Here is a 24559-nt window from a genome sequence, read left to right as displayed (position 1 = left end):
TCCAGTCTCTTTGTAATACTAAGAACAACTGATGAAATGTTAATTTGAATTTTAAGCTCATGCTGCCTTCTCGGATCGTTCTCTTTTTTCCACTCCACCTGTGTCTTCTTTGTTGGATGCCGTTGAAGTTAGCCTTTAAAATATTGACTCAATCAAGGGGTTATTTCACTGTGTTTTAAGAAATTTGGAATATCCAAAGCCTTTGTGTATCAGAACTAAACAGAATCATTGTAAAACAAATTCTTCGAGGCCCAGTTATGCTTTTAAACGTATCAGTTCATGTTGTCTATAGAAATGATGTAAACTCTCTATGTTTTGCGGGATCTCACTCGATGTCTCGTACCTGGACATTTTACAACGCAGAAATATTAAATCATCCTGTATTTGTGTGTATTTTCCTTCCTGTGATCAGAATTTCCTGTATTTTTACGAAAAGATCTTGATTTATCTCATAGCTTGTCTTTGTAATTCAGCTACACTCTAACACCAGTCAGATCATTTCCAAATAGCTTAGCTGAAAACTGAAAGATAATCCATCTAAAATCATGTTAATTGAACCACATAGGAGTAAATTTATATTGGAGCTCTTTACAGTTTGACCATAATTCCTTCTTGTGGTTACAATTGCACATTTGTTTTCATAAACACACATTTTAAACCTAAAATATGCATGAAAATGCTGTGGTCAAAATAATATATATATATATATATATATACATATTTAGAACAGTGGTTCCCTATTATTTTTTCTTTACTGCGCCCCCTTTTGGTTTATATGAAAATTTCCTGTGCACCCCCAGACCACACAAAACCTCATCAAACCCCCAATCCATTATGCAAACTTTTTTTTCTGCAGTGCAAAGTTTTGAAATCAGGAAATATTTATCCAATTGACGTGATCAAAAGTTGGCAAAAATACTGAACGACTTACGTGATCCTGCAAACACTTAGCAAGAGGAGACTCCTGGTGTACCTGCGCTTTCGTCAGCTCTTCAAATAATGAATCTCTTCATTCTGTTCCTGTGAAAAGAAGATTTAAAACAGTCCTATTCAAATATATGTGTGATATTTATTGGAACCGAATCTTTCAAAGTCAAACGATGCCCAAAATATGCTAACCTTTTTTTGGTTTTTATTTATTTATTTTATTTTATTTTATTAGATTTTTATTATTATTATTATTATTTTATTTATTTATTTATGTTAGAATTAAAAGCGCCACTCTCCACATCCAAACCCGGGAAACGTTTAAGGAAACAATGTTGATTAACAAAATATGATTGCCGATATTCATACGATATTCACATTCACACCAGTAGGTGGCGGCAATGCACGCCATACTTTTGCCAACAGCCAGTGGGGGGGGGGAAGAAAGAAAAAAAAAACCTCATGAAGAAGAAGCAGAGACACCTGCTGAACGCTGCCGGGGAGACAGACAGACGGGAGGATGACCGTGTCGGGACAAACAGCTGTGCTCCACGAGACGTGGCCCGCGAGATTGCCGCGCGCGCTTCTGGAGGCTCTTTCCTCACCTGACGCTGTGCTGCGCCTTAGTGGCTTACACGATGCTGGGCGCGCTGGTCTTCATGCAGGTCGAGGGGGGAAGGAAATCCAGCACCGAGCAGGAATACCGCAACTTTCTGTCGAGCATCGTCAAGATGGTCCAGAACGACACCAGTAAGTCTGAGCGCATTGCAGCTTTTACTATCTACTGGAGCCTATGAATAAAATAGATTTTTCTGTTTATCGTAGTGATAATGTTTGGAAATTGGATCTGGGTACTCAAGAGTTGTTCTTAGTAAAGTTATTCCATTAACCTGTTTTGTGGAAACAGTTCACTTTGTGGTTTTGATGTCCTCTAAGCGTTCTCCTCTTGGTTTCAGATAACAAATCCTGCACGCTCAACCAAACGGTTAGCAAAGTTGTGGTAAAAATGCAGGATTTCAAGTCCATATGGTTCCAGAGCCCCAGCAGATGGAATTTGTTTGGTTCCGTCTTCTTCTGCTGCTCTATTTTTTCAACTGTTGGTAAGTTGGTGTTAGTATGTGTGGTTCCGTGTGGACAGGGGATGGATTTGATGACTCTTTCCCCAGGTTTCTGAAGTGATGTCTTCCAAACTCTCACACAGCAGATGTGTTAAGCCTCTGGGCGTTGCCGTGGTGTTGGCAACCAAAGTGATCTCAAAAGATATTGGCAAAGTTCTCAGACCGACGTGGTTCATCTGATTATTTATGTGCACATTATGTTCAGTGAAACAGGTTCATTTGCGCATCTGTCTCTTCAGCAGGATGCATTTTGGATGCATGGATGGACAGAAGGGGAAAAAAACAGAATGCACTTTTCTCCATCTAATGCACCATATGTTTCAAAAATTCAGAAATATTTCAGGCTTAACTCCTCAAATGGTATTTATACCGAAGGTAGTCTGTTGTCGCAGTCCCGGCACTTTATCCATTTAAGTTTTATTATTATTTCCAGCAGTGTCTGGAGGTCAGAATGTGCATGCATCGTGAATAAACAAATTATTGCTCTCTGAGCTTCAGCCAAAGTGGATGACATGCAGTCGAAGGTTAATCTACTTAAGATCACAACAGAAAAGATATGCAGATGCTACATTAAGAATTTGTTAAATACTTTCTCATGTTAAATGAAAACTGTCATTTCTAGTTAATGTGGCTCTTCAACCAAACTTCACTGAGATTGTGTGGACAGTTTTATGAACACGACTGTTCAGAATACACCCATAATGCCTCAAAGATGTTAGACGGAAAGATTTGATGCAGGGTGTGGTCTAACGCACAGTATTCTTCCAGTTATTAGTATCTGTGCAGATGAATTCGGGAACCAAAAGAAAGATGAAGGTCATCTTTGAGGAGACCCACCACAAATATACATTTATTTTATGAATATCTGTAAGATATCTGGATTGTGACATAAATTTGCTTCCCATGGTCTATTTTTTTGCTTATATATTGTCTTCTTGCCATACATATTGATTAATAAATGTCCATCTCTCTCCGAGGAGCAGAGCGTCGCTCCACTCTGCTAATTGTTGATTAGCTACTATAAGCAAAACTAAAACACTTAAAGCAAAACTACCAGGACTTCAGCTTCTCACACAATCCAAAACCTCAGGGGATTATGTCGTCTCTCCAGCGTTCCTAATGTTTGTGATGAAAGTTCGCTAATTTAAACTTAACAAACACATTTTCTTTTCTAAGACCTACTTCTCCTCCCATGACTTGACATAGAAGAAACAAGTGACGATATCACTGATGTCTTCTTCTCAGTTGCTGGACTAAGTACTAAAAGGCTATCAACTAATGGCTAATGGCTCAGCAGCAACAGGAAGTCCAAATTACTCAGAAGACAAGCCACTTTAGATTGAGAATGCCTTTCACGTCGCCACAAAGAGCTTGTTAAAGATGTAGAGGCCTAGTTGGAGATTACATTTTTTTGTCTTTGTATAATCAAAATCCATCATGCACTCAGAAGGAAAGCAAAGTTCTCACTGCTGTCGGTACAATCGTCTGAAAAGCCAAATACGACAGAGCTAGTCAGCGCCACGCCTTCAAAACGTTAAACGTTACGCTGCATGATTTTAAAAAAGATCAGCTCTCGCTATTTGTCTTCTGGTTTAATGTGGGTCACAGAAATCAATGTGTTTCAATTTAAACTAGCAACTTGTTTCTGGAGAACATAAAATCAGAAGAGATTTAATACAGTGAGCCACTTATCAGTAGTGAGAGACTAAAGGAGGATCAGGACCAACATTATTATCACGCAGGTTTTAGATTGTTTTCAAGTTTAAGTTATTTGTTGGACTGGCACAAAATAGGCTTTTTTTTTTTTAAATGACATTTTTTGGTTCCTTTTAAGATGAGGCTTGATGTGACTAAAGCGTGTTTTGGAAGTCTCTGTAATTGAAGCGTCACTTTGTTTAATGGAAGTCGCACCCAGCAGGGCGTTTTGTGATGGTTCTTGAGGAACATTCAGATCTCAGTAATGGGAAGACGAAGCAGGGTCTAAATATTTCAGAAGAAACGTAGGAAGGAAGTCGCTCGGAAAGGTTCTGGATGGACATCTATTTGTGATCCGTCTACTACAGGGGTGGGCAACTCCAGGCCTCGAGGGTTCGGTCTCCTGCAACTTTTAGATGTACCTTTACTTCAACACACCTGACTAAAATAATGAGGTCATTAGCAGGACTCTGGAGAACTTGACCTCACTTAGGAGGTGATTCAGATATTGGATTCAAGTGTGTTGGACCAGGGAGACATCTAAGAGTTGCAGGACACTGGCCCTCGAGGACCAGGATTGCCCACCCCTGGTCTGCTGCCTCACAACCTGATATTTTACTATAAAGTATTGTTACTGGAAAACTTATTGGCCACTTGTTCTCACTGTTGTTTTGTCTTCTAATCACTCGTGTGTCATTTACATTTATCAACTTCACTTTGTGATTCTGTTTTTCTTTCCACAGAAGGTACGCCTGGCTCAGTGTCTGTGTGCTGAGCTGGTTTCAGTCATGGGCTATAACTTTATTATTTCTGTTTTTAACTTTGTTTATTGTAACTAATCTTTTTCTTGTCTGGAGAAAGTATTCCTGGCTTAAATCTTATGTGTTTAGTTTAGTTGAAACCAGAAGTTTACATACACTATAGAAAAAAAACATGTATGCATTTTTTTTTTATTATTTTTTTTTTTTTTGCACACTGACGTGAAATCAGAATAAACATTTCCCATTTTTAGGTCAGTTCAGATTACCAGAATGTTTCCTATTTGCTAAATGCCACAATAATGAGAAGGAATTTTTACAGGCATTGTTTTTTATTTAATAGTTGGTAGCTGCCCCTAAATTTTCAATAGGATTTAGATCAGCATTTTGTGATGACCACTCCAAAACACTGACTTTGTTTTCCTTAAGCTTCTTTGTAACCAGCTTTGGGTTATAGTCCATTTGGAAGACCCATTTGTGTGCAAGCTTTCACTTAATGGCTGATATTGCATCAGTGTTTCCATATAATGTTCTTTCCTCAAGACACCGTCTATTTTGTGAAGTCCACCAGTCCCTCCTTCACCAAAACAATCCCACAACATACTGCTCCCTGCCCTGAGTTTCACAGTTGGGATGGTTTTTCTCAGGCTTGCAAGCTTTCCCCCCTTTTTTTTTTCTCCAAATGTAACAGTGGCCATTATGGCCGAACAGTTCAGCTTTAGTTTTGTCAGACCATAGGACATGTCTCTTAAAATGAAGGTCTTTGTCCCTGTGTGCATTTGCAAACATTAATCTGGCTTTTTTAAAAGTTTCTTATGACAAAAGTAAAATAAAGAAGTAATGGCATTTCTGCTATTAATTCAATATGGTACTGATAAGTACTGTATCAGCCCATGCCGTTGTTTTATATGGATAATAATGACAAACTGTTACCAGGTTCAGCCAGCATCTCCACAAGGCTTTTTGTTCTGGAGTCAATCTACACGCTTTTGGACCAAAGCACATTAATTTCTGAGACACAGAACCTGGTCTCCTTCCTGAGCGTTATGATGGATCAAAAAACTTATAGTGTCAAAAAAATGCATGTAGTCTTTTTATACGGTCAGGGGTGCCCAGAGTTGGTCCTCGAGGGCCAGCATCCTGCACGTTTTAGTTCTCTCCCTGGTAGTACCAACAACCTTTTCAGCATGTCAGTGTTCTTCTTAGGCCTACTAACGAGCCATCATTGGATCCAGGTGCATTAAACCAGGGAGAGAACTGAAACATGCAGGATGCCGGCCCTCGAGGACCGACTTTGGGCACCACTGGTGTATGTAAACTTCTGGCTTCAAGTTCAGTTTGTCTTTCTTTTTTTTTCTTTCTTGTGCTGTTGTTGCAGTCCAGCTAAAGACACAGACTAATTCTGAAAGTTTAAGAGGAAGCGCTTCCTTTTCAATATCACATCACATGTTTTCTTAGGATGACGGACCTCTGTAGTCACTGACTGGGTTTTCGTAAACATGTTTCATCAGCTGGCATACCATCCTCAGAATCGTATCAGTCGTCAGCAAATACTTATTCCAAATTTAATCTCAATCTGTGTGCTGTATGTACGAAAATACATAGTTACTTTACACACAGCATGGAGTTGCTTTCTGTTACAAAGATACTGAGAGACAGTCTGACATAGTCACAGACGATTAACCATCAAACTTGCATTAGAGCCATCATCTCCTCTTCTTAGTTTATTGATTTATATATATATATATATATATATATTCAGTATACTGTATATTATTAACCGAAAAAAACAAATGACTTTTAGTCAGTAGGATCCACTGCTCAAGCAAGTACCTACAAAATACAAATGTTATTCACTATCACTATACTCTCTTCTCTATGGACTTTGACTTGATCAGTTTTAAGTGACTTAGCAAAGCAACCATTTTAACTGAAAGAGTGAAAATAATTTTTGCTTCCAATTTCTGACAAAAATTGGAAGCAGAACATTTTTGGTTCTGGTCCAAAGACAAAGACCAGAACTTCTGAAACACAAACTGCTCAGTCATTTGATCTGGATGACATTAAATGATTGTTAATCATCATATTAATCTAAGGAGTCTCATTAATTTGACTACATTTGACCATTTCTTACAAGAAACAAGACACCATGCAGAAATTTAAGCAGGCTTTGTCCACCATGTTGATAATGAGTCAATTGCTCCACTGTGACTGTAGGATATGGGGAAATCTATCCAGTCACCTTGCTCGGTAAAGCGCTGTGCATCATTTATGCGATGGTGGGCATTCCTCTCATGCTCCTGGTCATTCTTGACGTGGGAGACTTTCTCGCTCTGGTGATGTCCAAAGCCTACAACCGCGCCCGCGCCCGCGCCCGCGCCCTCTTCAAGACGTGGTCACGGTGGAGAACTCGCAGGAGAAGACCCTGGTCAAACCAGCGGACTCTGGACGATGGCACCTTGCTTCGTCAACCTCTAGACATCCGGCAGGTGCTGAACACTCAAGCAGATGTTCGACACAAGTCCATTCATCTCCAAAACAACAAAGAAATCTTTGAAAAGCTGCTGGCCAGAGATAATTTAATGAGAAAGGATCCACTACTCAGGTCCCTCTCCTGCCCTGAACTCGAACAGATGCCACAACCACCTAGTGAATTTGCCATATGGGATTTCTCGGGGTTAGGGAATGTAATGGAAGACTTTGACGTTCCATTTATACTCATCCTTTTCATTGTATTTGCATATATTTGCTTCGGAGGTATAATCCTCCCACTGTGGGAACCTCAAATAGAAGGATTTGACTCTTTCTACTTTTGCTTCATCACACTCACTACAATCGGATTTGGTGACATCATACCTAAAGACTCCAAGTGTTTCTGGATAACCTCCCTTTTTTTTGTGGTTGGCATGAGCATTATGTCCATGGCTTTCAAGCTAAGCCAAAATAGAATCGTTTCTTTTTATCGTAACTGCATCCGGTTCATTGGCAGGGCAAATGCTGAAACTACAGAAAATGTGGAAAAGAAGTAAGTCGAGATCTTCTGAATCAAGTTTTGGGATTGTGGAATTTATTATTTCCTGGATTTAATCAATTATTTATTGTATCTGTTTTTCATAAGCATGGGTAATTATGAAGTCATGCATGTGGCAAACACTTTATCCAGTGAATGGCTGTCATGATTAAAAAGATTTGTTTTCAAACATTTAAAGGGGTAGTATTATGTTTTCCAGTCACTTAGTTTTCCACACGATCAAGTAACTGCTACCTTCATTTGTTACAATAATGCTGTATATATCAAATATGACAAAAAAGAAATTGATATCTTAGTTTAATGCCTTGAAGCTAAGAAGGCATCTGTCTCTTTAAAACACCCTGCTCTTTCTGAAACTCCGCATTCAGGGAGTCACCACAACATCGCTTCTCTATTAGCCCTTCAACAACCAGCATTTCACTGAGGTGTAGCTCCTATAATGAGCTCAGCAGATGCACAGTTCCTCCTGGTATTTGCCAATTGCTGCAGGCTAGTCTGAAGGAGCTGAGTCGCGTGAGAGGGGTGCTCAATGAGGCAGAAGCTTGGAACTGCAGCCGTGAAGTTCCAAGCTCACAGCTCGCCTGCCTTCGTCGTAGAAGGCAGAAGAAGGAGATGAACCCTCCTGCGGTCTTAAGAGATGGGGTCATTTGCGCTTTTACAAGTTTTTGTCGTGGTTTCTGATGGAACAACCCCCTCACTTCCCTCTGTCCGACCGTGATATTTGCCGTCCTCCTCCTGAGCGTTTCAAAGGATCTCTCATACATGCACGAGAGAATCACGTTGATACTCCCAGGTATGTTTTTGATGAGGGAATAACATGATGTAAAACTAAAAGTAGACATTTTTTTACATAATACTGCCCCTATAAATACTGCTCATCAGGATTATCCTGCAGGAAAGTGATTTGACAGTTTTATTTTTGAGTATTGCATGAGATATTTTTTATCCAAAAGGATTTGCTGCAGAATATGCACAAAAAAATGTCCATATGTTTTTCTCTACATGGAATTGATTGCAAATTATTTGCATTTTGATTGTTGTATTTGTTCTTTGTAATTAAAGACTTACTACCCTCCAACTTGAAAACTTGAATCTGCAACTGACTTCTCCTCCTGCCAGAGGTCAGCTGTGCATAGATTATTATTTAAGTTTACATTTTTAAACGTGTAGCAGACAGCCACACATGAAACACATAGAAGTAAAACAGGCCCACATAGAGGAACAGTAGAACAACTGATGTACCGTGAGGTAAATTAACCAGGATGTCCAGCAGCAGTCGCATTTTGTAGGAGTATAACTAAAGAAAGTCATGAGAAACATCAAGAATAACACAGTTAAATTCTTAATTATCTAGCTGTCACACTAACATTATTACCAACAGCTTAAAACTTGGCAGACAGATGAACCCTCTCAGGTTCTGTGTTGTGTTTCTTGGACGTGGGAGATTCTGCTGTATTAAGGCAAAGTCTCATTTGGGATGGTAATTTAAGTGCACAGCCAATTATTTGAAGATGAGAAGCAGGGGGGTGTGGATAAATATGTGAAACTGTCCAAATATCACATGCAGACTGCAGTAAGATAGTCAGAATGATGGTTAAAAAAAGACTTCATTCAGACGGTCCATAGGGGAACCGGGCATGTACTGTTTGACTGGAACAGAGGTTACATTTGTTTATTAACCACCATCATGTGTTCTTTGAATTTAACATTAAAAAGAAACAAAGAAATTTACATTTGTTTACTGAATAAATGTAAAGGATCTTGAAAAGTGGATGGGAAACTTCAACGGGGTAAAGACTGGTATCATACAGGCCAGGTGACACAGATGGAGAGCGATCTGTAAAACGAGCCTTTGGATCTTCAGGCTGTTATGTGGAAGATGTTCCCAGATATGAGGTGAGTCCTGTGGCAGAACAGGTAAAGCACTAGGTGAATTAAACCCTAAAGTTCCTTCACATTTTTTTTAATTAGTTTATTCAATTTAATCAATCAATCAAATTTTATTTGTTTATCACATTTCAGCAGCAAGGCATTTCAAAAGTGCTTTACATCATATCAAACACAGAAGCACAATGCAACATAGAATCAATAATCAAAACACGACATTAAGTCAAGTTCCATCAATAAATTTGTAATTGATTACATTTCAAATACAATCCTAAACAGGTGGGTTTTTTAGTCGAGATTTAAAAGAAGTCAGTGTTTCAGCTGTTTTACAGTTTTCTGGAAGTTTGTTCCAAATTTGTGGTGCATAGATGCTGAATGCTGCTTCTCCTCGTTTGGTTCTGGTTCTGGGGATGCAGAGCAGAACCAGAACTGGAAGACCTGAGAGGTCTGGAAGGTTGATACAACAACAGCAGCTCTTTGATGTATTGTGGTGCTAAGCCGTTCAGTGATTTATAAACTATTAACTACAAACTAACTATAAACTACAGTATTTTAAAGTCTATTCTTTGAGCTACAGGGAGCCAGTGGAGGGACTTTAAAACTGGTGTTATGTGCTCTATCTTCCTGGTTTTAGTGAGAACGCGAGCAGCAGCATTCTGGATCAGCTGCAGCTGTTTGATTGATTTGTTGGACAGATCTGTGAAGACGCTGTTGCAATAATCAATACGACTGAAGATGAACGCATGGATGAGTTTCTCTAGATCTGGCTGAGACATTAGTCCTTTTATCCTGGAAATGTTCTTCAGGTGAGAGAAGGCCGACTTTGTAACTGTCTTTATGTGGCTCTGGAGGTTCAGGTCAGAGTCCATCACTACTCCCAGGTTTCGGGCCTGATTGCTGGTTTTTAATTTAATCATTTCAACAGCTTGCTGACTTCCCTGCCTTTTTTGAGCAGTATATTTACATACACTCTCACTGAAGTCTTAACCAATGCAAGATTGGATCAACTTTATTTCTTTTTACAATGCCAAAACAATGGGAAGGTTTGTTTTTATTGTAGACTTCTTCTTTTTTTTGCAGTGTGCTTTATACTATTTTATTAAAACTGTATATGCCCCCTTGTGTCACATCAAAAGAGGAGTGTTGACCTCCACAAATCATACATGCAAAAAGACCCTGAGGATTCTGGTTAAAACGGGACAGAGAGAAAAAAGCCAGCAGTCCAAAAGAAACTTAAAATGCCCAACTTTGAAAACACACTCAGGGGCAAAGACTTGGATTTATCTGATCTAATCAAGCTGAAATTGATGTGTTTGGCAGTTCAGAGGGAAAAAACGGAGAGCTTGGCTTGCAGGTCTGTGGCCACTACCTCACAACTGTGAATTGTTGGGGTCAGAGGTCAGGGGGTGGTGCCATCACATAATTGATTATATCACATTGAACAATTATTATGTGGAGTTATTGGAACAAGAGCTCCAGACATGAAACTATTGGCATAAATGGGCTTTTAAAATCCACAATGACCTAAAGAACAACCAAGGCAATGTTTTGAAGTGCCAACTGCAACTCCCTCACCTATGGGTCCCAGAGTAAAATCTGAGGGCAAGGCTGAACATTTGAATGTGAGCAAACTGGCCCTAAAATCCTGATGGGATTAGGAGGAATGGGGCCTGACCCCTATTCTGAGAAGTCATGGGGTTTCTAACGTAATTCACCCAGATACTCAGGAAATTTGAGAAAAGTTGAAAAATCCCTAAAAATATCTGACATAATTTTTGACTTTTTAGCAAATTTCATCATTTTGGTCATCGCGGTGTAACACAGGGACAGTTTGGTTGGATTAAAGGTCAGACAGTAACCACTGTGCTTCTTTTTAACATGATGAAACCACGCAAAACGGGAACATGTGAAGCTCACACAACAAGGTTCCTCAGGTTGCTTGGACTGTCCTGCTGTGAGTTAGCAGTGCTAAGCAGGTACTTTGCTGCCCTTTATGCCCTTTATGCCCTTTATCCCCTGAAATTAAAATATTAGATATATTGTACTGAACTTCCTATGAATGACGTTCCGTCCAATACGCTGACTGTAAAGCATGAGTGTCCAGCTCCAGGCCTCAAGGATCGGTGGGTGTCCTGCCAGTTTCAGATGCATCTCTGCAGTTGGTTCAGATAATCCAACTGCGTCATCCGCATGTCCAAAACTCTGTAGATGTACTGCGAGTGAACCATAATTTCATCCAGGTGTGTTGAACTAGAGAAAGAACTACAACACACAGGATAACAGCCCGCGAGGACTGACTTTGAACGCCACATGCAAGTGTGTTGTGTTTACAGCAGCAGCACCAGATGGTGCTGTTGTCAAGCAATAGTAAAGAGTATAGAGTAGTAAAGAGAAGTGCACAAAGCCAACTTTTACTCTAGTAGGATTGGGTTTATTTCTAAAGATATCTATTACATAAACTCTGATAGAACATTTTTTACTGCCAGTTTGAATTAAAATATGTGAATGCCAAAGAAAACAGTGAAAGATGTGCTATTAGTCAGCGTTTCTTCCATCTGCCCATTCACTATCTAGCAAGCTCATCCTTGCAGGGTGGCGAGGGCAGTGGTGTCCTGTCTCCAGCAGCCATTGGGCGACAGGCGGGGGACGCCCTGGACAGGTCACCCCGTCCGTTGCCGGGAGCGTTTTGTTCTGTTTTCCGCAAAAAAAATAAAATCAAAAAATGTCTCAGCCAAACCTGACATCAACATCTTTATTTATTTATTTATTTATTTATTTACAGGTGCGTCTTATAGAATGTTATTGAAAAGTTTTATTTTTTTATTTTAGTAATTACAACACAGTATTTAAGATTAGATTATTGCAATGGACCCATTAAAATAAATAAACACAAATCTAGGCTCAATAGAAAGTTTAATACATGCTTAAAGGTTATGATTTGCAAAAGGTACTTTTGCATAATTTATTAGATATGACTATTAGTTTCTATATCAGCATTATAATCACAAGAAAGAAATTTTTTTTTCTTTTCTTGTTTCCTTTTTTTTTTTTTTAACAAAAGCAGCGGATGTCTTAGGATGTAAATATCTCCAGCTTGCAGATAATTGCTGATGCTTTTTTTTTTTGTGTCCAATATTTCAGGGATTATTGGAAGGTTGCACCAGTTTGTGAATGAATTTCATCCTCTCTTTAAGATGCAACTGAGGGGGTAACAAATGTTTGTATGTGAATCAGGGGGTCGTTAACCTGATTGGAGCCAGGTCGACCTTTCCGTCTGGTTGATGTAAAGCTGCAACATAGCAACAAATGCACCCAAATGCACTAATCATTGCGAGGCTAGGAGGGACAGAAAACTCCAATCCTGACACCAGTCGACCAGAAGCAGAAGGCCTTCGTCAGGAGCAACGCAAACCGCTGTGCCAAAATACCTTTTTTTTTTTATCATGGTCATAAAGTTCATTTGTTCATAAAAGTCATAGTAGTCGTCATACTACTAACAGATTATATGGTGATCTTCTGTCTTAAAAAAAAACAACAATTTCCTCAACAAAATGTTGTGTCGTCACAACAGGTCTGGGCACTTTAATCTAAATATCAATACTATCAATACCAACTGATCGAAGCTTCCAGTCTCTCTTCCATAAGTCCAGCAAATTACTAAACCTTAATTATTCTATTTTTTTCTATGTTGTGTTATATTGTAGTCAGTTAATAAAAAGAACTTTCCTTAGCCCTAATTGTCCTGTATTTGATCAAAATTATGATCTGACTGGACGCAAACCACCAAAATATTCAATGATAATGACAGTAGTAGAAAAAATATATAAACACATAGTAATCAGAATTGGTTTGTTGGTTTGGTATCACACACACACCACTGTCTGCTACGTCACATCTACTTTTAGTGTAAACCATGTTTAAAAAAAAAAGAAAGAAAAAAAATAACTTCTCATTTAGCATCTCTGCTACTTCTGTGTCCAGAAAATGTTTGTGTTGCAACAATGTTTAAGATTTGAGATCTAAGACGTTAAATGGGAGAATTCTCCAAGAAGCAGCTGCATTCTGGTGTACACTGTAACCCTGTAAAAACTACAGCATGAAAATACAGCAGGGTGGCTGGGTTTTGAAAACGCAGCTCTTTATTGTGATCTGAAATGCGTATGGAAAGTTTATGGGTCGTGACTGGACCACGGGATCCAATCACCGGATTGCAAATTTGTAAATTTGTAATGTACAGTTGCATTGTGGGATTTTTACCGGCTGGAAGGCAAGAGGCCAACAATGACTTTGTTTGACTGTTCACTAAGTCTTAGACTTGGCCAAATGTTTAAGATGTTCTGTTGGGGTTCCAATAAAGTTTTGAAAAATCTGTAACTTCAATATTTAACATTGCTGGATCCCTTCCTTCCATCAAAGGAAGAAAACGACAGACATTTAGAATTTTGACTGCAAGTTTTACATGAAAAGCTGGTAAACATTATTTTTATGACTTTGACTTGCAGTTAACTAGGAAACTTTGACGTTTGGGCACTTTTGGTGAATTAAAAGATTATTTAATTCATTGTATTCAATGTAATATCACCATGATTGTAAATGTATCGGTTATGTTTTTTTAGATCAGAGTATTTGTCACTTTGGTTGCAATACTTTGACTTCCATGTAACAAGCAAATATTGCTGTTGCAAAATATTATATTTTGTTTTTGCTTCAGTTTGTCAGATTTAAATTGATAAATTGACATTCAAATAAAGCTATTTTAAAATTATATATGTATATTTTTTTAAATTATAAAAATAAAACTTTTTTTGAGAGTTTGGCAAATGAAGTTGCAAGTTCACATTTAAACTTTTAAAAGCTGGCAAAGTACACAGTTTCATGAGCTACTGTGAAATGACAACGTTTTGTAATTAAACTACAGGACTACTGTAATTTTATTATGATAAATGTGATGAAATCACAGTAACCATGTTCTGTAATTACTGTGCTCTTTTAAAGAAATTACAGTAACTAATCAAATTACAATAAAACTGTAATTAAATTCTAGTAAAACTGTAATAGGATTACAGTAAGGCTACTGTAAAAAAAAAAATTACAGTCAGGTTTCTGTAAAGTTACTGTAATTTCTTTACTGTAAAAATCACAGCAACGCTCCTGCCAGTAAGTTACTGTAAATTCTACAGCGACTTTCTTATCTGTGTACTTTTCTTCAGCTAAAATTTTAAATTCTAATTTGTTTATGTAATTATTTTTAGTTTTTCCTCATTGTGGGGTGGAAAAGGGGGTGGGGGGGGCTATTCCAGCTCATTTGACCTGAAGATGGCTGTAGAAACAGCAGCTTCTTACGGCCCTGGAGGCGTGTGAGCGCCGCGCCGCAGACGGACGCTGAGGGAGTGAGGAAGTGAGGAAGTGAGGGAGTGAGGAAGTGAGGGAGTGAAGGAGTGAGGAAGTGAGGAAGTGAGGGAGTGAAGGAGTGAGGAAGTGAGGAAGTGAGGGAGTGAGGGAGTGAGGAAGTGAGGAAGTGAAGGAGTGAGGAAGTGAGGAAGTGAGGCCCACATAGAGGAACAGGAGCAAACTGAAAGGTCATAATAATCAGAATCAATATTACAGTAATAGATTATGAGTAATTTGTCATTCTGCCATTCAGTTTTAGCTTCCGTGCCTTTTAATCATGGAAATGCGCTTCTCATGGTTCACAGATTCACTATGCGGGAACACCAGCAGTGCACAAAGAGTTGAACAGTAGCGTTAAAGTTCAAATGGAAATTCCCTCTGGTGTTTTCAGTCTCTTTAGTACCAATGTCTTCTATATTCGTCTCATCTCTAGTCATACGGTTTTCATCAAAATGTTGGAAATTATTTTTGACTAAAAATATGCAACAAACAAATAATCAGCCTCCCTATAGTGCTTGAGAAAAGCTTATCCTTTTTTTTTTTTTTGACAGATTTCCAAGTGACTTTGTTCATCTAATTTTAATTTAAAAACAACAATCAAGGTATAAAACCGGTGAACGCTGTGCAGTCAGTCTTGGCATCGTGTAAACACGCGTTAGTTCATCTTCACTCACCTGAAAAAGAAATCTGCTACTTTGCTACAGGCTTCAGTCTGAGCTCACTCCTCCACCTAAACGCGCCACATCCACACTGAATGACAAAAAAAACCAAACATCATGTTTGATTTCAATGCAATCATGCTTTGATTTGCCATTGCTGATTGGCCATTGTTCCCAGTCCATAATCAAAAAGCCAATTTACACAATAAATAATGATGCTGTCAGTCCCAGATTCATCGGCTGCCAGGAGGGATTTATTGGTAGAATATCGTGGGCGCCGTGGAATCAGATCACTGGGCAGTTCAGCAACCAAAAATGACTCAAATACAACTTTTAAGCCTCTAAGGCCCTCTTGTGGTCTTAGAAAGTAACACATCATAATGCCTAACAGCATCTCTAGATGAACATATTTCCATGTACATCTTTCGTATAATTTTAAGTTTTATTCATTTTGTATTTAGGTCATATTTAAATGACTTACAATGCACATTTTGTCAATTTTGTGTCGCTTGTTGTTGACATTCGTATTTCCTAATGCTTAATACGTTGGATGGAGCAATCTGTCAACAAATAAGCAATTTCTTCTTGGGGAACAATAAAGTTTATTCTATTCTATAACATTTCTTTATGTGAGCCTCAGGTGTCCATTTTAATCTTCTGCCTTAAGTTTTTTTTTTTTTTTTTAAACTCAGTTTCCTATTATAGTTAATTGAAATGATGTGTTGCAAAGAGAAAGCATACAAGTTACTTTGTCTTTGTCAAAAACTGTTGAGAAAAAAAAAAGAAAACTCTCTTCAGTCGTCGTTACCCAAAGACGTAGGAAGAACTCACTCTTATTAGTATTTCGGTTGTGTCTTGCAGGCCTCTAGTGCATAAATAATTAAAGACCAAAATAGTCTCCATATTCAGTGTAGTGCAAAATGTCTCCTATCCAGGAGTAGGCACTGGCCCGGGGTCCATAACAAAGACAATAACTCTTCCAGTCTCTTTGTAATACTAAGAACAACTGATGAAATGTTAATTTGAATTTTAAGCTCATGCTGCCTTCTCGGATCGTTCTCTTTTTTCCACTCCACCTGTGTCTTCTTTGTTGGATGCCGTTGAAGTTAGCCTTTAAAATATTGACTCAATCAAGGGGTTATTTCACTGTGTTTTAAGAAATTTGGAATATCCAAAGCCTTTGTGTATCAGAACTAAACAGAATCATTGTAAAACAAATTCTTCGAGGCCCAGTTATGCTTTTAAACGTATCAGTTCATGTTGTCTATAGAAATGATGTAAACTCTCTATGTTTTGCGGGATCTCACTCGATGTCTCGTACCTGGACATTTTACAACGCAGAAATATTAAATCATCCTGTATTTGTGTGTATTTTCCTTCCTGTGATCAGAATTTCCTGTATTTTTACGAAAAGATCTTGATTTATCTCATAGCTTGTCTTTGTAATTCAGCTACACTCTAACACCAGTCAGATCATTTCCAAATAGCTTAGCTGAAAACTGAAAGATAATCCATCTAAAATCATGTTAATTGAACCACATAGGAGTAAATTTATATTGGAGCTCTTTACAGTTTGACCATAATTCCTTCTTGTGGTTACAATTGCACATTTGTTTTCATAAACACACATTTTAAACCTAAAATATGCATGAAAATGCTGTGGTCAAAATAATATATATATATATATATATATATACATATTTAGAACAGTGGTTCCCTATTATTTTTTCTTTACTGCGCCCCCTTTTGGTTTATATGAAAATTTCCTGTGCACCCCCAGACCACACAAAACCTCATCAAACCCCCAATCCATTATGCAAACTTTTTTTTCTGCAGTGCAAAGTTTTGAAATCAGGAAATATTTATCCAATTGACGTGATCAAAAGTTGGCAAAAATACTGAACGACTTACGTGATCCTGCAAACACTTAGCAAGAGGAGACTCCTGGTGTACCTGCGCTTTCGTCAGCTCTTCAAATAATGAATCTCTTCATTCTGTTCCTGTGAAAAGAAGATTTAAAACAGTCCTATTCAAATATATGTGTGATATTTATTGGAACCGAATCTTTCAAAGTCAAACGATGCCCAAAATATGCTAACTTTTTTTTGGTTTTTATTTATTTATTTTATTTTATTTTATTAGATTTTTATTATTATTATTATTATTTTATTTATTTATTTATGTTAGAATTAAAAGCGCCACTCTCCACATCCAAACCCGGGAAACGTTTAAGGAAACAATGTTGATTAACAAAATATGATTGCCGATATTCATACGATATTCACATTCACACCAGTAGGTGGCGGCAATGCACGCCATACTTTTGCCAACAGCCAGTGGGGGGGGGGAAGAAAGAAAAAAAAAAACCTCATGAAGAAGAAGCAGAGACACCTGCTGAACGCTGCCGGGGAGACAGACAGACGGGAGGATGACCGTGTCGGGACAAACAGCTGTGCTCCACGAGACGTGGCCCGCGAGATGCCGCGCGCGCTTCTGGAGGCTCTTTCCTCACCTGACGCTGTGCTGCGCCTTAGTGGCTTACACGATGCTGGGCGCGCTGGTCTTCATGCAGGTCGAGGGGGGAAGGAAATCCAGCACCGAGCAGGAATACCGCAACTTTCTGTCGAGCATCGTCAAGATGGTCCAGAACGACACCAGTAAGTCTGAGCGCATTGCAGCTTTTACTATCTACTGGAGCCTATGAATAAAATAGATTTTTCTGTTTATCGTAGTGATAATGTTTGGAAATTGGATCTGGGTACTCAAGAGTTGTTCTTAGTAAAGTTATTCCATTAACCTGTTTTGTGGAAACAGTTCACTTTGTGGTTTTGATGTCCTCTAAGCGTTCTCCTCTTGGTTTCAGATAACAAATCCTGCACGCTCAACCAAACGGTTAGCAAAGTTGTGGTAAAAATGCAGGATTTCAAGTCCATATGGTTCCAGAGCCCCAGCAGATGGAATTTGTTTGGTTCCGTCTTCTTCTGCTGCTCTATTTTTTCAACTGTTGGTAAGTTGGTGTTAGTATGTGTGGTTCCGTGTGGACAGGGGATGGATTTGATGACTCTTTCCCCAGGTTTCTGAAGTGATGTCTTCCAAACTCTCACACAGCAGATGTGTTAAGCCTCTGGGCGTTGCCGTGGTGTTGGCAACCAAAGTGATCTCAAAAGATATTGGCAAAGTTCTCAGACCGACGTGGTTCATCTGATTATTTATGTGCACATTATGTTCAGTGAAACAGGTTCATTTGCGCATCTGTCTCTTCAGCAGGATGCATTTTGGATGCATGGATGGACAGAAGGGGAAAAAAACAGAATGCACTTTTCTCCATCTAATGCACCATATGTTTCAAAAATTCAGAAATATTTCAGGCTTAACTCCTCAAATGGTATTTATACCGAAGGTAGTCTGTTGTCGCAGTCCCGGCACTTTATCCATTTAAGTTTTATTATTATTTCCAGCAGTGTCTGGAGGTCAGAATGTGCATGCATCGTGAATAAACAAATTATTGCTCTCTGAGCTTCAGCCAAAGTGGATGACATGCAGTCGAAGGTTAATCTACTTAAGATCACAACAGAAAAGATATGCAGATGCTACATTAAGAATTTGTTAAATACTTTCTCATGTTAAATGAAAACTGTCATTTCTAGTTAATGTGGCTCTTCAACCAAACTTCACTGAGATTGTGTGGACAGTTTTATGAACACGACTGTTCAGAATACACCCATAATGCCTCAAAGATGTTAGACGGAAAGATTTGATGCAGGGTGTGGTCTAACGCACAGTATTCTTCCAGTTATTAGTATCTGTGCAGATGAATTCGGGAACCAAAAGAAAGATGAAGGTCATCTTTGAGGAGACCCACCACAAATATACATTTATTTTATGAATATCTGTAAGATATCTGGATTGTGACATAAATTTGCTTCCCATGGTCTATTTTTTTGCTTATATATTGTCTTCTTGCCATACATATTGATTAATAAATGTCCATCTCTCTCCGAGGAGCAGAGCGTCGCTCCACTCTGCTAATTGTTGATTAGCTACTATAAGCAAAACTAAAACACTTAAAGCAAAACTACCAGGACTTCAGCTTCTCACACAATCCAAAACCTCAGGGGATTATGTCGTCTCTCCAGCGTTCCTAATGTTTGTGATGAAAGTTCGCTAATTTAAACTTAACAAACACATTTTCTTTTCTAAGACCTACTTCTCCTCCCATGACTTGACATAGAAGAAACAAGTGACGATATCACTGATGTCTTCTTCTCAGTTGCTGGACTAAGTACTAAAAGGCTATCAACTAATGGCTAATGGCTCAGCAGCAACAGGAAGTCCAAATTACTCAGAAGACAAGCCACTTTAGATTGAGAATGCCTTTCACGTCGCCACAAAGAGCTTGTTAAAGATGTAGAGGCCTAGTTGGAGATTACATTTTTTTGTCTTTGTATAATCAAAATCCATCATGCACTCAGAAGGAAAGCAAAGTTCTCACTGCTGTCGGTACAATCGTCTGAAAAGCCAAATACGACAGAGCTAGTCAGCGCCACGCCTTCAAAACGTTAAACGTTACGCTGCATGATTTTAAAAAAGATCAGCTCTCGCTATTTGTCTTCTGGTTTAATGTGGGTCACAGAAATCAATGTGTTTCAATTTAAACTAGCAACTTGTTTCTGGAGAACATAAAATCAGAAGAGATTTAATACAGTGAGCCACTTATCAGTAGTGAGAGACTAAAGGAGGATCAGGACCAACATTATTATCACGCAGGTTTTAGATTGTTTTCAAGTTTAAGTTATTTGTTGGACTGGCACAAAATAGGCTTTTTTTTTTTTAAATGACATTTTTTGGTTCCTTTTAAGATGAGGCTTGATGTGACTAAAGCGTGTTTTGGAAGTCTCTGTAATTGAAGCGTCACTTTGTTTAATGGAAGTCGCACCCAGCAGGGCGTTTTGTGATGGTTCTTGAGGAACATTCAGATCTCAGTAATGGGAAGACGAAGCAGGTCTAAATATTTCAGAAGAAACGTAGGAAGGAAGTCGCTCGGAAAGGTTCTGGATGGACATCTATTTGTGATCCGTCTACTACAGGGGTGGGCAACTCCAGGCCTCGAGGGTTCGGTCTCCTGCAACTTTTAGATGTACCTTTACTTCAACACACCTGACTAAAATAATGAGGTCATTAGCAGGACTCTGGAGAACTTGACCTCACTTAGGAGGTGATTCAGATATTGGATTCAAGTGTGTTGGACCAGGGAGACATCTAAGAGTTGCAGGACACTGGCCCTCGAGGACCAGGATTGCCCACCCCTGGTCTGCTGCCTCACAACCTGATATTTTACTATAAAGTATTGTTACTGGAAAACTTATTGGCCACTTGTTCTCACTGTTGTTTTGTCTTCTAATCACTCGTGTGTCATTTACATTTATCAACTTCACTTTGTGATTCTGTTTTTCTTTCCACAGAAGGTACGCCTGGCTCAGTGTCTGTGTGCTGAGCTGGTTTCAGTCATGGGCTATAACTTTATTATTTCTGTTTTTAACTTTGTTTATTGTAACTAATCTTTTTCTTGTCTGGAGAAAGTATTCCTGGCTTAAATCTTATGTGTTTAGTTTAGTTGAAACCAGAAGTTTACATACACTATAGAAAAAAAACATGTATGCATTTTTTTTTTATTATTTTTTTTTTTTTGCACACTGACGTGAAATCAGAATAAACATTTCCCATTTTTAGGTCAGTTCAGATTACCAGAATGTTTCCTATTTGCTAAATGCCACAATAATGAGAAGGAATTTTTACAGGCATTGTTTTTTATTTAATAGTTGGTAGCTGCCCCTAAATTTTCAATAGGATTTAGATCAGCATTTTGTGATGACCACTCCAAAACACTGACTTTGTTTTCCTTAAGCTTCTTTGTAACCAGCTTTGGGTTATAGTCCATTTGGAAGACCCATTTGTGTGCAAGCTTTCACTTAATGGCTGATATTGCATCAGTGTTTCCATATAATGTTCTTTCCTCAAGACACCGTCTATTTTGTGAAGTCCACCAGTCCCTCCTTCACCAAAACAATCCCACAACATACTGCTCCCTGCCCTGAGTTTCACAGTTGGGATGGTTTTCTCAGGCTTGCAAGCTTTCCCCCCTTTTTTTTTTCTCCAAATGTAACAGTGGCCATTATGGCCGAACAGTTCAGCTTTAGTTTTGTCAGACCATAGGACATGTCTCTTAAAATGAAGGTCTTTGTCCCTGTGTGCATTTGCAAACATTAATCTGGCTTTTTTAAAAGTTTCTTATGACAAAAGTAAAATAAAGAAGTAATGGCATTTCTGCTATTAATTCAATATGGTACTGATAAGTACTGTATCAGCCCATGCCGTTGTTTTATATGGATAATAATGACAAACTGTTACCAGGTTCAGCCAGCATCTCCACAAGGCTTTTTGTTCTGGAGTCAATCTACACGCTTTTGGACCAAAGCACATTAATTTCTGAGACACAGAACCTGGTCTCCTTCCTGAGCGTTATGATGGATCAAAAAACTTATAGTGTCAAAAAAATGCATGTAGTCTTTTTATACGGTCAGGGGTGCCCAGAGTTGGTCCTCGAGGGCCAGCATCCTGCACGTTTTAGTTCTCTCCCTGGTAGTACCAACAACCTTTTCAGCATGTCAGTGTTCTTCTTAGGCCTACTAACGAGCCATCATTGGATCCAGGTGCATTAAACCAGGGAGAGAACTGAAACATGCAGGATGCCGGCCCTCGAGGACCGACTTTGGGCACCACTGGTGTATGTAAACTTCTGGCTTCAAGTTCAGTTTGTCTTTCTTTTTTTTTCTTTCTTGTGCTGTTGTTGCAGTCCAGCTAAAGACACAGACTAATTCTGAAAGTTTAAGAGGAAGCGCTTCCTTTTCAATATCACATCACATGTTTTCTTAGGATGACGGACCTCTGTAGTCACTGACTGGGTTTTCGTAAACATGTTTCATCAGCTGGCATACCATCCTCAGAATCGTATCAGTCGTCAGCAAATACTTATTCCAAATTTAATCTCAATCTGTGTGCTGTATGTACGAAAATACATAGTTACTTTACACACAGCATGGAGTTGCTTTCTGTTACAAAGATACTGAGAGACAGTCTGACATAGTCACAGACGATTAACCATCAAACTTGCATTAGAGCCATCATCTCCTCTTCTTAGTTTATTGATTTATATATATATATATATATATATATTCAGTATACTGTATATTATTAACCGAAAAAAACAAATGACTTTTAGTCAGTAGGATCCACTGCTCAAGCAAGTACCTACAAAATACAAATGTTATTCACTATCACTATACTCTCTTCTCTATGGACTTTGACTTGATCAGTTTTAAGTGACTTAGCAAAGCAACCATTTTAACTGAAAGAGTGAAAATAATTTTTGCTTCCAATTTCTGACAAAAATTGGAAGCAGAACATTTTTGGTTCTGGTCCAAAGACAAAGACCAGAACTTCTGAAACACAAACTGCTCAGTCATTTGATCTGGATGACATTAAATGATTGTTAATCATCATATTAATCTAAGGAGTCTCATTAATTTGACTACATTTGACCATTTCTTACAAGAAACAAGACACCATGCAGAAATTTAAGCAGGCTTTGTCCACCATGTTGATAATGAGTCAATTGCTCCACTGTGACTGTAGGATATGGGGAAATCTATCCAGTCACCTTGCTCGGTAAAGCGCTGTGCATCATTTATGCGATGGTGGGCATTCCTCTCATGCTCCTGGTCATTCTTGACGTGGGAGACTTTCTCGCTCTGGTGATGTCCAAAGCCTACAACCGCGCCCGCGCCCGCGCCCGCGCCCTCTTCAAGACGTGGTCACGGTGGAGAACTCGCAGGAGAAGACCCTGGTCAAACCAGCGGACTCTGGACGATGGCACCTTGCTTCGTCAACCTCTAGACATCCGGCAGGTGCTGAACACTCAAGCAGATGTTCGACACAAGTCCATTCATCTCCAAAACAACAAAGAAATCTTTGAAAAGCTGCTGGCCAGAGATAATTTAATGAGAAAGGATCCACTACTCAGGTCCCTCTCCTGCCCTGAACTCGAACAGATGCCACAACCACCTAGTGAATTTGCCATATGGGATTTCTCGGGGTTAGGGAATGTAATGGAAGACTTTGACGTTCCATTTATACTCATCCTTTTCATTGTATTTGCATATATTTGCTTCGGAGGTATAATCCTCCCACTGTGGGAACCTCAAATAGAAGGATTTGACTCTTTCTACTTTTGCTTCATCACACTCACTACAATCGGATTTGGTGACATCATACCTAAAGACTCCAAGTGTTTCTGGATAACCTCCCTTTTTTTTGTGGTTGGCATGAGCATTATGTCCATGGCTTTCAAGCTAAGCCAAAATAGAATCGTTTCTTTTTATCGTAACTGCATCCGGTTCATTGGCAGGGCAAATGCTGAAACTACAGAAAATGTGGAAAAGAAGTAAGTCGAGATCTTCTGAATCAAGTTTTGGGATTGTGGAATTTATTATTTCCTGGATTTAATCAATTATTTATTGTATCTGTTTTTCATAAGCATGGGTAATTATGAAGTCATGCATGTGGCAAACACTTTATCCAGTGAATGGCTGTCATGATTAAAAAGATTTGTTTTCAAACATTTAAAGGGGTAGTATTATGTTTTCCAGTCACTTAGTTTTCCACACGATCAAGTAACTGCTACCTTCATTTGTTACAATAATGCTGTATATATCAAATATGACAAAAAAGAAATTGATATCTTAGTTTAATGCCTTGAAGCTAAGAAGGCATCTGTCTCTTTAAAACACCCTGCTCTTTCTGAAACTCCGCATTCAGGGAGTCACCACAACATCGCTTCTCTATTAGCCCTTCAACAACCAGCATTTCACTGAGGTGTAGCTCCTATAATGAGCTCAGCAGATGCACAGTTCCTCCTGGTATTTGCCAATTGCTGCAGGCTAGTCTGAAGGAGCTGAGTCGCGTGAGAGGGGTGCTCAATGAGGCAGAAGCTTGGAACTGCAGCCGTGAAGTTCCAAGCTCACAGCTCGCCTGCCT

General features: G+C 38.8%; 2 protein-coding genes across 2 annotated transcripts; both read left to right on the top strand.

Moving 5' to 3' along the window:
* The first annotated feature begins 1419 nt into the window (after positions 1-1419).
* On the top strand, positions 1420-8116 carry LOC114137537 (potassium channel subfamily K member 18-like). Its single transcript, XM_028006184.1, is given in 4 exon segments — positions 1420-1498; positions 1500-1677; positions 1884-2027; positions 6716-8116. Coding segments are annotated over 4 exon segments (1185 nt in total). The 5' UTR covers positions 1420-1447; the 3' UTR covers positions 7528-8116.
* A 9738-nt stretch (positions 8117-17854) lies between these two features.
* Positions 17855-24559, top strand: LOC114137535 (potassium channel, subfamily K, member 18). Its single transcript, XM_028006181.1, has 3 exons — positions 17855-18123; positions 18330-18473; positions 23159-24559. The coding sequence occupies exons 1-3, from the start codon at positions 17895-17897 to the stop codon at positions 23968-23970; spliced, it is 1185 nt and encodes a 394-aa protein (XP_027861982.1). The 5' UTR covers positions 17855-17894; the 3' UTR covers positions 23971-24559.

Source organism: Xiphophorus couchianus, chromosome 22 (genome assembly GCF_001444195.1).
Source record: "Xiphophorus couchianus chromosome 22, X_couchianus-1.0, whole genome shotgun sequence".
NCBI classification, from domain to species: domain Eukaryota; kingdom Metazoa; phylum Chordata; class Actinopteri; order Cyprinodontiformes; family Poeciliidae; genus Xiphophorus; species Xiphophorus couchianus.
The sequence above is the reverse complement of the archived record's forward strand: the minus strand, read 5'-3'. Positions and strand labels throughout refer to the sequence as shown.